Source organism: Crocodylus siamensis, chromosome 7, assembly GCF_052110815.1.
Source record: "Crocodylus siamensis isolate JL-2025a chromosome 7, ASM5211081v1, whole genome shotgun sequence".
NCBI classification, from domain to species: Eukaryota; Metazoa; Chordata; order Crocodylia; family Crocodylidae; genus Crocodylus; species Crocodylus siamensis.
The window spans coordinates 56,275,523-56,289,979 of record NC_143401.1 but is presented as its reverse complement, the minus strand read 5'-3'; the positions used below and the strand labels follow the sequence as shown (position 1 = coordinate 56,289,979).

The following is a 14,457-nucleotide window of genomic DNA, read 5'->3' as shown; positions in this document are numbered from 1 at the left end:
GTCTGTTCCCTTGACCTGATCTGAGCTAATGTACGAGCCCGATGAACTGGAATCTTTCCTGTGGAAAAGAATTTAACCTCCCCCCATTCCCCTTCCAAAAGACTGATTTTTTCCACTGTGCCCAATTCTCATTACACTGGCCACCCACAGACCCAACACCAGACTGTGACAGGGAGAACAAGCCTGGATGGAGCAAGTATACATTCAAGCTGGCAAGTCCAGTAAACATACATTGGTCCCATTCTGACTCATTCTATGCACGCAGCCCCATTGAACCAGCACAGAACTAACCTTGAAGTGATCACGATGCCAGTAGAAGACCTCAGATTTAGGGAGACTACATGACTTTCCTCAGACAGCACTGACTGGATGACACTTCCCTTCATTAAGTACAGACTTCTGCTGATAGGTTGCAACTGAATGCCAAAAATCTTTAAAAGAGTTAAACAAGCATATTTTCAATTTTCTAATCTATTTTAACTCCCTATGCAGTTGATAGTGTGATCCTTAATCCTAGTAGATGACAGAACCACCTCATAATGGAAACAAAGTGCAATTTAGCAGGGTCATCAGTTGCAAATCTATAGTTAACATGCCCAGGATTGTGAACTAGTGGGGTGATACTGCCTGCAGGGCTTGATGAAGTACGTTGGTAGAACAGTATGGAATCTAAAATTGTAATAGTTGGGGTTACTGTGTGGCATATACTGCCATTGTTCTGTGGGCTCTAAAACATCAGAATGGACTTGAGATTTGGTTTGAAACACAATAGCACAACTATAGCTTGGTGGAACAATGGAATAGCAGAGGGTATAGCAAACAAAAAGTGGGATTCAGGGACAGCTAATTAGGAATTCAGGTCCTTGCAGGCATACCTTTGCTAAGTTCCATGGAGATCTAACACTAGACCAAGATGTCATAGCTGAGGTGCGCTGACTCCTGGGCGGTACCAGAAGGTTGGAAAGGCTGTAGTATTTCTGGCCACAATAAGGAACAGTGGCTGGTGGCTGTGCCGTGAGGAAGCAGGACTAAGGTAGTAGGCTGCATGTGAACATTGAGTTGCATGAGGATGGTAATATGGGGTGTGCTTTGAGAAAGGAATAGTTCAGTTAAATTGCTGTGCTTCAGGCTGGTTGGAGTGGCAAGAATTTCATGAAGTTGCAGCCAGGCTTTCATGAACACCAGCTTATTTGTAAAATGAAGAGAAGGAAAGTAGAGACATATTTAATCTATTTTCTATAGTAGCTGTAGAGGATAGAGCTGATAGTTACACATAAAGTGGAGTTGCTCCCTGGATCCAGTAAGATCTGGCAAATCCCTTTGCTGATGTCAGAATATGCCTCCTGCAAGCAGCTTTCTATAAGAAAAATATTGGGCTCTAACAAGGACATCCAATCTTGCCTGGGAGGAGTGGGTTTGCCAACATGCACCTGGTGCTTTTCTTGGCATCAGAGAGGTTGAAGAGGGAGATGTTTCCTCTTAAGTCCCAGCTCTGGCTGAGATCTGTGCAGCGGACATGAACCACACCACGGAAAGTTTGATTCATTACAAATTGTTATCACTAAAGCCTTAGCTAACGAAAAAACAGGGCAACAGTCTCAGGGTAAAAGGGACAAGGCAAGAGCAGAGAATTTGAACTAGCGGGGAGAAAGAATTCTTGTCTGGGACCAGCTGATCCCTGACCAGGCATGTACAGCTCAGACCTGCACCAGCATGCTCAGGATAAGTCAGTGGAGATGAGTTTTGACAGTGTTATGCACAACAGCTTTGTGATGGATGAATGTCCACCAGGGACTATATTGAGATCACCAAACATGTTTCATTTTTTACCTACTCCATAATTTTGTTCCAGGGATAAAAATCAAAGATATTAAACCGCTGCACTGGCTGGCTTGGCATTTCCTTTAGCTGTCAAGAGAGACACAGTACTCTCTGGGTAATCACTAATGAAACAAATCTGAAATGAATGTCCCACAAGGCAATAGCAATAGATTCTGGATGGCATCCCATTAGCCACTTTTGAGGCTAACTCACTCACTCACTACAGTCTCTCTTCAACAATCCTTCTCAGTTTCCTGAGATAACTACCTACTGCCTTTGTCTTGTATCATGCTCGTCGTCTTTTGTAATCACACATACTCAGGCAATCTTGATAGATGACCTGCACTTCCAAAGCCCTTGCCCTTAAGGGCAACATGGTTTAAGAAATTAAGGATGAGACAAGAGAGCCTTTCATCTGTAAGTGGCTGGTCTTCCTAGTTGTCCACAGTACAGTAGCTTACAGAAAATATTCTGATGTCTCAGTCCGATTTCTACAGTTGATTCAAATCACCTTCAGATACCATTACAAGTCTCATCAGAAAGGTCAAGGACAAAATTAACCTCTTTCTATTGGTATGGTCCCTTAATGAAAGGTTTTATATTAAAATTCCATTTATACAGGATTAATATATAGTTAATCAATTGTTATAGATCATTATAAAGTATAATGGGTCAATAAGATTGCTTATGGATTATTATCACCTATAATACTTCCTACTGACATACTTAAAACCATCTATGATGACTATTCTGTCTGTAAAATGATTATAGCATCAATTACCCATTTATTAATCCTTTATAAATGGAATCTTAATATGAAGTGTGACTGGTTTAGTAAGGGAGGGTCTTCTGTGAATAAAGAAAAGCCTCATTCTGTAGTAGAGTCAATCCAGCAAATACATCAGCATTTAAAACCCCAAAACTAAAAAACCCCAAAACTGTAATTGGAAAAAGCAATGAGCTGAAAGGGCAAGCCTCTTCCACTCGTGCCACAGACCCTGTTTCAAGTGAAAAAGAGAGAAGCAGAAATAATCAAAAGTGAATCCAAGCCAAACATCTTTGGCTTCCCCGCTGCATTGCAGAATGACCTTGTGAGGTTCTTTTAAAAAAAAAAGAAATGACGCAAATGCTAGACTTCACCCATCACCTCTCTTCTTCACCTCTCTCCTTCACTTGGAGACCTCTGATAAGTTCAGATGATGTTATCTGAACACCTGGGCCATGGACTCAGGGATTCATTATGAATAGGGGCCTGTGAGGAAGGCAAGAACCACAGGGAATGGTAGTACTGTGAATATTTGTACATGAGACACAGGGACAGTTTACTTAGTGAATTAAAAGAATAATACTACCCAGCCTTTACAGAGTACTTTTCAACAGTACATTCCAAGCATCCTTCACTGCATTTTACACATTTACGCTTGCCCTACAGTTAGACAGCAGGACCATGGCAGAGACAGGAATGGAATTCAGGTTTCCTGGGTCCCAGTTGGGCACCTGGTCCACTGGACCATGCTATTTCCCTTTCCACTGCAGTTGTTAGACTCTTAATCCAGTTTCAGGAAGGTCAACAGAAAGATTCTTATTAATTTAATGGTAATTAGGCTGTGCCTTTTAGTTCTACTATTGCCTCCATTCACTCTTGCATATACGAAAACCTGTTCTGGACAGACTATGTTCTCCTAGAAGAAATTCCATTACTCCTCTGGGAAAATTTGTCAATTTTTAAATTGCAGCAGTTTTTTTCTATATGAATACTGCTATTAGATCACACGTAGTCCATGCCAATGAATGTTTACTCCCTATGGTATAATTCCCAGGGTTTTGTTTGGTTTAGCAAAATATATGGATCACATTCAATTTTGGCGTAAGCAGAAGTAACTCCATTAAAATCAGTGAAGTTTTACCTGTTTACACTAGGGTGCTGAAACCAATCAATGGGCTTCTGTCACTTCCCTTGAAATGTTGCACAATTCAATAAATATAATTATTAGAAACTATTTCTGGATGTGATGTGATGTGTTTGCCTGCAATAGGGAAGGACTGGACTTCATGACTTTGGAGGTTCCTTCCAGTTTCATGTTCTTACAACCTACTTCCTCCTTTTGGGTACAGAGTACAGAATAATTTTTCATCTAATTTTGACTTAATTCTTCACCAGCTATGAAGCTCTGGCAGAAAAGAACCCAAGGAAGCTTCAGAACTGAATCTTTTTCTTATTCTTCAAAGCTTCTTCTAAATCTCAGCAGAAAATGCTTGTAATATAACTAAGACTGTGCATTCTGGGACTTTTCTAAAGCTACCAATCCTCCACTAAGATAAGGAAAGACAGTAATACATTTAAAAGGGCAAGCTGCAGGGCAAGAAGTATTTTAACCCACCATCCCCACCATATAAATAAACTTGCTTTGTTAACAGAGGTGAATCCAAATCTGGGCCTTGTGCATTCTTGTAGATCTTTTGTCTTCACAACAGAATCCTTGGAGACAGCGTATGTGACATTACAGTTCCCAGAAATGTCCTCCTAAAAGCAAACAAATATAAGAAGTTGTGCCTTGAAGTTATAAATATGTGACTAAAACCTGTTCACATATATAAGGCCATTTTGTACAAAATTCATATAGTCAATTATAAACACAATATACAGAATATCAGCATGAACCCCAAACAGGGCTATACTTTGAAAATGAGACCCAAAGTCCATAGGTAACTTTCCATTTTGTAGCTCTTAGTTATTGTAACAGAGTGCTTGAAGCTGGCATCTGCATACTCAGATAGATATTTGATAACTAAATACTCAATTGTGCTTGTGTATTGGCAATTATAGGCAAACAACTATGCCTGCATTTTTGAGCGTGGACTGTGCCAGTTCCACTATCTGCCAAAAATTCTGCCACTAGGCTGATGACATTGTTTGTAGAAAGTTAATACCAAAACGGTATTTTTCCACTCCAGAGATGGTTTTATTGATCTGCTGGAGAATGTTTGGGGTTAAATCCCTGCAGTATTTTTTCTTCAGACAAACCCAAACACTTTACCTACCTCAGTTATTCTCCCAGCATGTGGCTGGAATTGTAGGAGACTGATGAGTCCTCGTTTCAGATCCAAGATCAAGGGCTTTTCTTCTCTATCTCCATAGATGCCTTCAACCTACAAGGAGAAAACTGTGCTTTATAGACAAGAACCCTGAAGAAGCTAAAAATGGGATAATAATCCAGTTAACATGGAGATAAGCCAATACCCAGCAGTAAGAGATGCAGCCCTTCTGCTTTTGTGGGGACAGAGAGCTCCTCTGTCCCAGTGCTGCTCAGCTCCCGGGGGAGCTGGGAGCTGAGCAGTGCCAGGACTGGGGACAGAGAGTTCCCTGTCCTCTCAGCAAGCAAAGTGAGGGGAGAGCTCAGGGCCACTTGGCTATGGGGCATTGCCCCAAGCCAGCTCCGCTGACCTAGGCTATGATCCTGAGCACTGTACTGAAGCTATGGACAGCTCCCCTTGCCTCTGTGGCTCCCTGCTGCCTAGGCTGACCATGAGCAAATTGCTCTTGGTCAGCTTCTACATGTGCATTACTGTGCAGTAGCTAATGCGTGATTAATCTAGTACCTGTACTTTTCAGTACTAGCACACCACATAGTAGCCTAATTTACTGTGCTGTAAGTCCCACACATGTGTAGATAGAGATGCTTTACTGTGTATTAGATTAGTCTAATACGCAGTAAAGCATCTTGTGTAGCTGCACCCCTAAAGGATTAAAAATGTCCCTGAATAGCACTGGCTTATTTTCACAATGGACTTAGGGATTCACAAGCCTTCAGTTGCTGACAGTTTGCCCTGGGAGCACCAGGAATACTGCCTTCCTGATAGACCTAACAAAATGAAACAAAGTAACACTCTCTGGTCTTCATCCTGCTGTGTGGAAATCCTAGTTCCAGTCTCTTTCTTTCATTCCATTTTGTTCTATTTTGGTCCTTTTACCACCCTCATTATGGTAACATTCAAGCATCTTTCATTCAAGGGTTAAGGGGCATAACCATCTGTTGTCAGAGACCAGAAGGTAGGGTAGGACACTTATTCCTAGGAGGAAATGCCTTCTAGACACAGACCAAGACAAAGCTACCAATTGGATCATAGACAGATATAGGAGGGACACCAGCCCACCAACTATTAGCACAGACTTAGTGAAGGGGCAATTGGGAGGGCTGGATGTGTTCAAATCAGTGGGTCTGGATGAACTTTATCCAAGGGTGCTGAAGGAATTGGCCACTGTCATAGCAGAGCTGCTGGCACAGCTATTTGAACACTCATGGTGCTCTGGTCAAATCCCAGAGGACTGGAAAAGGGCCAATGTGGTCCCTATTTTCAAGAACGGGAGGAGGGAGGAACCTAGAAACTAGAGGCCAGTTAGTCTCCCCTCTATCCTTGGAAAAACTCTGGAAAAAATTGTTAAAGATCACAGTTGTGGGAGCCCAGCAGGAGAAATGATGCTGAAAGGAAATCAGAATGGATTCATTGCAGGTAGATCCTGCCTGACTAACCTTGTTTCTTTTTATGACCAGGTCACAAAATGCTTAGACACAGGAGTCAAGGTAGATGTCATCTACCTACACTTTAAGAAGGCCTTCGATATGGTATCACATTCTGTTCTCGTAAATAAACTGATAGGCTGTGATGTAGATGATTATACAGTCAGGTGGGTGGCAAATTGGTTTGGGGTGGATGGGTTGATATTGACCTGGAAAGATGTGGGCAGTGGAGTCCTGCAAGGCTAGGTCCTTGGACTGGTGCCATTCAATGTCTTCATCAGTGACTTGGATGAGGGTGTGGAGAGCACCCTGTCCAAGTTCTCAGATGATGTTTAATTGTGGGGCAGAGTTAACACCAGCGGGTAGGGAATGGATACAGGTGGATCTGGAAAGGTTGGAAAAATGGGCAGGATGAAATAGGATGCAGTTCAACAAAGACAAGTGCAAAGTGGTGCACCTTGCTAAAAGAACCACTGACATGCTTACAGGCTGGGGAATGACCTTCTCAGCAGCACAGCAGTGGAAAGGGATCTTAGAATCATAGCTGACTCCAAGATGAACATAAGTTGTCAACGTGATGAAGTGATCAACAAGGCTAACCGCACTTTATCATGCATTAGCAGATGCATGACAAACAGGTCCAGGGAGGTGATGCTTCCCCTCTATGCGGCACTGGTCAGGCTGCAGTTGGAGTACTGCATCCAGTTTGGGCACTGCACTTCAAAAGGGATTCGGAGAATCTTGAGAGGGTTCAGAGGAGGCCACTCATATCGTCAGAGGCCTGCAGGTAAGGCCCTACGAGGAGAGACTGAGGGACCTAGATCTTTTCAACTTTTGCAAGAGAAGGCTGAGAGGTAACATTGTGGCTGCCTATAAATTAATTAGGGGAGGGCAGCAGGGAACAGAGGATGCTTTATTTACTAGGGCACTCCCTAGAATAACTAGGAACAATGGCCACAAATTGACAGAGAGCAGATTTAGGTTGGATATTAGAAAGAACTTCTTCACAGTGAGGGTTGCCAGAATCTGGAATGGGCTTCCAAGGGAGGTGGTGCTCTCCCCCACCTTGGAGGTATTCAAGAGGAGACAGGGCAAGCACCTGGCAGGGGGTCGGACTCTATGACCTACTGAGGTCCCTTCTCACCCAAACATCTATGAATGTCTCCCTACATCTTGATCAAGGATGTGAGGGTCTTCTTGCATATAGGTTTGTAAGCATGAAACATGAGGAACCATTGACACACCTTCCCATTATTCCAGTGGAGGAAAACTGGTAGCTGTAGCTCTGCAGTATTCTCTTTGCCCAGTGTAGTTTCAGTGAATGGGTCTCCAGTTGCATTCTGACTCTTCTCACGTTCTGGTTCATGAGAGAATTTAAGGTTTTGGATCTAAAACAACAAAGGACAGAAGAAAGAAATGATTATGTGGACCACAGAGAATGTGTATACTGCAGGTCACAGCACTTTATCAGTTTGGCCTGAAGGAAGCCTCTTTCTCTCTTATGTTTTTAGAATGTCCCTTGATTTTTTACAGACCCTGCTTACTTTGGAAACAGGAAATGTTAAGATAATTAATGTCAGTCTAAGTTAGCATTGCCAAGTGCTTATTCAGTGAAAGACTAAAGCGGGCATATTGATGTTTGGGGGATGATAAGCCACGTTGGACAGTTTCCTGAGAGCTGGCATATCTGGGAAAAATGTCACAAGAAGAACTTGTTGCAGATGGAGCCCAAGATAATCCAACAGCGGTAGCTTTTCTGCTCAAATTCAAAGGAAATCCTCATTGTTCTTTGGTAGCAGAAGCATTGATTTCTGTAGTCTGTAGCCACTGCAGAACACCATCACATACCTGCACTTGGAGCAGCTGTTCTCCAGCTTGACTTCTCCATAGTAGTTGCACATGAACTAAAGCTTCTGTCCTCATCCAGCTTCCTTCCAAGGACACCCTGGGGACATAACCTAGCTGGGCATCCAATGAGTAGCGATACTGATAAAGGATTCCAGGCTGAAAAGACGGCATCTGCAAACTCCCTATAAAAAAAGAAACTAGCAGTAGTGTAACTAGGGGTGGGCAATCAGGGAACCAGTCTCAGGTCCCACCTTAGACAGGTTACAAGATTGGTGGACACTGCTGTAACTGGCCAAGTCACTGCCATCAGCCCAGCCTAGGACACAACAACTGCTTGTTACGCAGGCCAGCAATGAAGTGATTTGTACATTTCTGCAAACTTGTGATTGCCTTGGATTCAGATTTATTTCAGGATATGGAAAGTTAAATGCTGAGACACTCATTGACATTAATTGACTCCAGATCCAAAAATGTATGTGATTAAATATTTTATCACATACATCCGGCCCTGCTACCGAGTTGGTAGGAAGAGCACCAACATGTTGCAACCTGCCCTGCATGTTGAGTGTGTCCACACTCAGTCTCCTCTGTGGTGGCAGGTTATTTCTTTCTGCTGCTTGTGTCTTCCCAGAGTAGACTTCACATTTTGGTGGCTATGGCAGGGAACTGTTGGTGCCTGCCACTTCAAGGGCTAGGCCACGGAGAGGACAGGTGCCTGGTGAGGGCTGTCATTTAATGCCCAGCTTTCTGTGCTCAAGGGAAGCAGTTTGTGACCAGCCAGCAGGGAAGAAGCATCTCCCTGCTGAGCTCTGTTGCTCTAAGAATACCTAGGAGGTAAGGGCAAGAGCTTATGGGGATGGCTAGGAGTCTCTTGGTCCTGGGCATGGCCTAAAACTGCACCCTGCTGGGGATGGGTGGCCTGGTGGGGCTCCTAGTGGTGTAGGAATCCCCAGGAAATGCCAGGCCAGTTACCCCCCTGACGAAAGGCAGGTCAGGGCACCTTAATAACCCCAGCTCCCACAACCCAAGAAGATAGACCCATGTAAGAGAGTGTGAGCTAGTTGTTCAGAAGACTGACTTGAGGCACCCTCAACTGGTCAAGGTTGGGTCCAGGACCAGAAGAGTCAAAAGGGCCGGGGACCCACCACGAGGGATGTCCAGAGCCAAGGGCCTGGGGTTCCAACTAGCCTTGAAGGTGAGGTCAGGGCCAGTGTGGCCAAAGGTCTTGATAAATGAAAGGCCACACCCGAAAGGAGTGCAGGGAGCTAAGCAGCCCAGAATGAGGGAACTAGGCCACCTAATGGAATGGGAAGGGATCTAGTTGGGGTCTAAACTGGAGGGTTATGGGGCCCAGTTTGGGGCTAGAGATGTTAAGAACAGAGATGCTATCTGCAAGGCATGGGCTGTGGTGTAGGGGAGGTTTTACAGCTGCAGATAAGATCCCCTGGCATTGGGGCAGAAAATGGGTAGCCTCCCCTCTGGGTAACATCTTACTCATTTTCCACCAAGGTGTGGTAAGCGAGGGAGGTGGGCAGTTAGCCCAGAAACAGGTGGGCGTGCCAATTTCTAACTGGCCCCGGGAAGGTCCCCCGTTATAGTGCCACAGATGATAATGCAGCTGAGCAGAGCTTTTGTGCATATGCTATGGCAGCTGGGTAGTAGAGGCCACTGTCTGCTGCCAAAATTTCTTGCATTAGAGCAGGATAAGTAAAGCCAAACCTTTGGCTTGTGCTGATGGCTGCCTCCAGTCAACACAGCTGCAAATAGATAACTTCTTGTTCAAGCTAGGGTCTTCATAGCTGTCTTTTGATATGGTCAGATATGGTACTACCCATATCATGATCTTGCTTGCTGTTAAGTCATGGAAGGTGGCATGCCCTGGCATGTCTTAACCCCTCAGCCGGATGAACCTTTTAGGTTTAGACAGACCATAAGTGACATCTATATTTGCCACAAAAGATCATCAGTTCAATCCACTTTTAAAGTAAGAAAATATTCATCTGATATCCTTGGAACTTAATGGTCTCAGAAGAATTCATGGATTCCGCTGTCCAGGTCATCTGATACTTTAGTATGACCTGGCAAATAAGTTTCAAAACACTCCCCAAAAGATGTTAAGTTCTCCAGGAAAGACAGTCCACAACAGATCTGGACAGAAAAAAGTGAAAACCTAGATAACTTCATTAAATCATGCTCAGCATAAGTAGTAACTGATGTCTAGATCTTTTAATGATGTTGAATCTTGAAAGTCCAAAATTTGCTATATACATCATGGCCCCTGGAGAGAAGTTTCTGAATTAGGGAGACTGAAATTAAATTACACCAACCTGTCCCTGAACTCTGAGGACGCATAGGCTTTTGTGAGTTGTCATGCCAATAAATCTTAGCTAAAGCAGCTAGAAATCTGGGCGTTAGCAGAGTTTCCCCTCCACTTCTCTTCCTTGACAGCAAGATTGTGAGATACAGAATTACAGCAAGCAGCCAGCATTGTACAAGAGTTCTTTGTATGTTAGGACAAGTATTTTACAGCTCAGGTTAACAGGATACTTTGAAATTTCATGCCATTTCAAAAAGCTGAAATGAGAAGTTTCTTACCTTCTGCTATGCAGGCAAAGAGAAAGAAAATCAGCCAACTTTTTTCTGCAGCTGCTAGGGGATTCATGGTGGGGACTCTGTGAGCAAAACTGAGTGTTTAGGAAAGACGGGGAAGGCAGGGGGCAGGGAGGGGAAGTATATAACAAAGACTGGGCAGAATGGCTAGGATTCAGTCAGGTGACCTGGCCTGTCCTTCTCCCTATCCCTGAATTACACATTGAAAGCAAGGCAAATAATTAATCTTTGCTCCAGTCCCTAGCAGCATCAGCAAAAGAAATGAAACATTTGGAAATCGTCTGAATTTGGTAAAGCCTACAACAGTGAAGCTGACAAAACCCTGAAAGAACAGCTCCCGGGTGGAGAAAAAGCAAGTCTGGCCTGCTGAATATAGCTCTGTGTTGGTTCAGAAGAGCAATTTTCTATCTGACTTACACCCCTGCTCTGCTTCTACCCACCTCCATGCCACCAAGGGAAAGACAAGAAATCCTGACTAAAGGAAAATTGACACAAAAATGGTCAAAACAGCAAAGAATGATCCTTGCTTCCTGTTTGAGAAGCCAGCCTGCAGGATCAGATTACTTAAAGGGCCAGGCTGGGAAGAAGGAAGAAAGCAGAGCTCTGTGAATGAAGCTCATTAAGAAACATGGGTGCGGAGGCACACGTGTGCATGCGCGCACATACACACACACACACATGCACGCACACGTGCGTATGAATGAAAGCATTCACTTCATATTGTTTCTGCTGCAGCATTGCACAAACGGTCTGTGAAAGTGATCATAATATAGTTTGTTTGTGAACAAAATAATTCCAGAAAGTTGGGCATTAATGTTAAGAGGTTAGACATGTTCACATAGTAACAGGTAAAAACGTAAGCAAGCCATGGAGCCTGCCCAGGTTCCCCTTTCAAGCTGAGTACTGCTTGTATGCTTATTTGCTTCAGGAGCATGTACAATGTGCCAGGCTAGGTGTTTTCCAAAGAAAGAAGAATGACTGTTGCCAGGAAGACATTAGAATTAAGAGAAAAGTACACAACCTGAGACTGGGGGGAAAGGCTACAACATAACCAAAGTGATCCCCGTGATAACTGGCCATATTAGCTAACAGAGACTGAGTTTTAAAAGGACTCTACAATAAGTCAACGGTACTTTGGTGCCCAAATCCCTTCAGCTCCTGCAAAAATCCCATCCTGAATACTTTAATAACACAGAACTATATGATGTATAATCTCTGAGGACCCAAAAGAGAGGGTTCTTATCCATCAGCTTATTTCACTGCATCATGATTGAAGTGGGCCTTTGGAAGGGATTAGTCTGGAGGAAGAGAAATGACCTTTGGAAAGGAAAGATAAGTAAATAATTCATCTAACAGCGTGAAGTCCTTGGCTTGCAATAAAAGGAAAGTTACTTGCCAGCCCCTCCAGTCCTGTTTAACCACCTGGCTTCTCTGTCAGGTGATTATGGCTGAAGTGCTGCAGTCTGCTTTATACTTCACTGTCTTGAATTTCACAAGAATGCATTGATAGAGGAGGAAATAGGTGTTGAGCAAGGAAAGACTGGAAAAACAAGTGTTCTAAAGCATATCTTTGTGGAAAAGGTGTGATTTTAAAGATTTCTTTACTTACTCCTGATATAGCCTATGAGGCAATGAGCTGTCAGTGAACAGTCCCACACATATTGCTCGTGCACGTAACTGCAACCAAGTCTCATCAAATCCAACTTCTAGGGTTTGTTCCTAGCTGAGTCACTGAGCAAGTAGCGTAGGACTTGTCTGCCCTGAAATTTTAGCCCCTGACACAGCTACACTGGTGTAACCTAATAATGCACATCCACACCGTGTTAGATTGGTGTCAGTGGGTAAGCACTCAGTATCTTAAGCTTTCTGAGACTTTCAGTTTTCATACTGTAATTTACCATGGTGCTTGTTAGAGTGTCTAGACTTCTCAGATTGACTAGGCCTTTACCCTGTGAAGAAGACAGGACCAGGAGGGATTATCACCTTGTGAGAAGACAGCTTGCCTGATTGTGTGGGTCCCTAAGGTAACTAAGGAATCTTACCTGTCACACCTTTGTTTGTAAAACTCATTAATGGGAAGAAGTTCTTAATTCCTGTCTCCCTTGGTCTACTCTTGGCTCTCATGCGGTGTCCTCAGTTCCGGGGCTCTGCCTCCCCTACATCCCGCCTAATGGCAACCAATAAGATGTTGAGGCTTAGCACAGTCTAACTTCAGGCTCACAGTCCACAGATGGGCAATGGCCACCGCTTATCGGTATACATATTCAGAATCCACACTCTGTCTCTTGCTCGAAGTCCTTACTTAGGGCTCCACTGCTCGCTCCACTCTTTCCTTCTGAAATACTGAAGTGGGATGTGTCTTAACTGTGGCACTCTCCCCAAGTGTACTCACCACTTCTCTATTCTCTTCTTTCTTACAGGTTCACCATTGTTCCAGTCCCAGTTCCTGTTGTCTGGGATCCATGGCTGTCATAATGGTGAGTATCTTGGCTCCTCCAAGACAGCAATGGTTGGATGCCTTTTTACTCCAGGCTCCCACCAATCGCCCCTGCTGGGGTACTTCTTTCTCCTGTGCCACTCTGGGCTTCTTGGAGGCTCTGCCTCTGGTCCTCTCCAGATGTAGTTATGAAGGGTTTTTAACTCTTTACTGGGAGACTGGCCAGCGAATTGCTGCTGACACACATTTAAAAAGTGTCTCCATGCCAGCATCGGAAGTCCCTCCTGGTCTGTGGCAGCATTTTTAGGCTGCTTCCCCATTCATCAGTCCTGTGCTGCTGGTGAGTCAGCTCTTGTGGTGGTGTCCCCACCACACATACCTCTACAATGGAAATACTACTTGCTTTTTTGTGAGGTTCTTTTGATGTTTTGCAAAGCACTTTGATTTCCTCACATAATAGTTGATCTCTATGTGCAAAGCTGCCCAAGTATCTGGAAAACATCTGTTAAATAATATATGTGATCTTAAACTTCTGATCTTTCACGGTATAGGCAAGTGGGGTGTCCATTGCTCTCAAAAGCTCTCTCCATTGCTATTCTGTATTGGGATACTCCAAGAAACTCAGCAATGGTTTTTGCATCCAGGCAGACATGGGAAACCCATTAATTTAGAATCAATGTATGCAGCATTTCAGGACAGCACATCAGTTTGGGGTGTATGTCCCTTACACACCATCCCTTTCCACTTGGGTGTTGATCAGGATAGACTCTTGGCTTTTCTAGGTGCCTGTCTTCACACGATGGGAGAAAAGGTCAATGGCAGAAGAAAAAACAAGCAGCCTGGGACCGATGTGAACTGGCTGAGCCCTGTGACTCTGGTAAGGATCCACTGCTAATGATGTCTGAGCCATGTGGAAATTAATAAAACAATATAACGTAAAAAATCATGTCTGTCTCTGCTTACAGGCCTACCTTCAGCCTAGCAATGTGCATCCACCTTCTCCTCAGGCAGTTGAGGCTCCTCAGGGTTCACCCCCTAGTCATGAACCTAATCTACAGGGCAAGCCTGTGTCAGGCTAACCCCTGTGGGTAGTTTGGAACCATCAGGACTCTAAACCCCCAGGAGACCCTTGCAGGTACCTGGCATCCAACATCTGCAAGATGGTCAGCTTCATGCTGTGGAAACCAGGATCAAGCTGGTCTTTGGTGAGATGTCCTCAGC

The 14,457-nt window shown here is 44.1% G+C and overlaps 2 protein-coding genes across 3 annotated transcripts in view; one reads left to right on the top strand and one right to left on the bottom strand.

The window, feature by feature from the left end:
* The window catches only part of LOC149859833 (microsomal triglyceride transfer protein-like), a 39,214-nt gene extending 27,907 nt beyond the window's left edge, over positions 1-11,307 (bottom strand). Inside the window, exons 1-6 of one of the 2 annotated variants that reach the window (XM_090057046.1) lie at positions 10,785-11,307; positions 8,190-8,371; positions 7,586-7,729; positions 4,864-4,971; positions 4,229-4,345; positions 292-431 (exon numbers count right to left, since the gene is read on the bottom strand). In XM_090057046.1, the coding sequence (XP_089913172.1) occupies positions 292-431; positions 4,229-4,345; positions 4,864-4,971; positions 7,586-7,729; positions 8,190-8,371; positions 10,785-10,851 (758 nt within the window). In that variant the 5' untranslated portion in view covers positions 10,852-11,307. The remainder of the gene's footprint in view (positions 1-291; positions 432-4,228; positions 4,346-4,863; positions 4,972-7,585; positions 7,730-8,189; positions 8,372-10,784) is intronic. The other variant, XM_090057047.1, reaches the window with a different exon arrangement.
* Positions 1-14,457, top strand: part of ADAMTS14 (ADAM metallopeptidase with thrombospondin type 1 motif 14) — a 212,197-nt gene that overhangs the window by 195,524 nt on the left and 2,216 nt on the right. The window contains exons 23-24 of the transcript XR_016443452.1: positions 13,220-13,276; positions 14,019-14,113. The gene's annotated coding sequence lies outside the window, so the exon portion shown is untranslated. The remainder of the gene's footprint in view (positions 1-13,219; positions 13,277-14,018; positions 14,114-14,457) is intronic.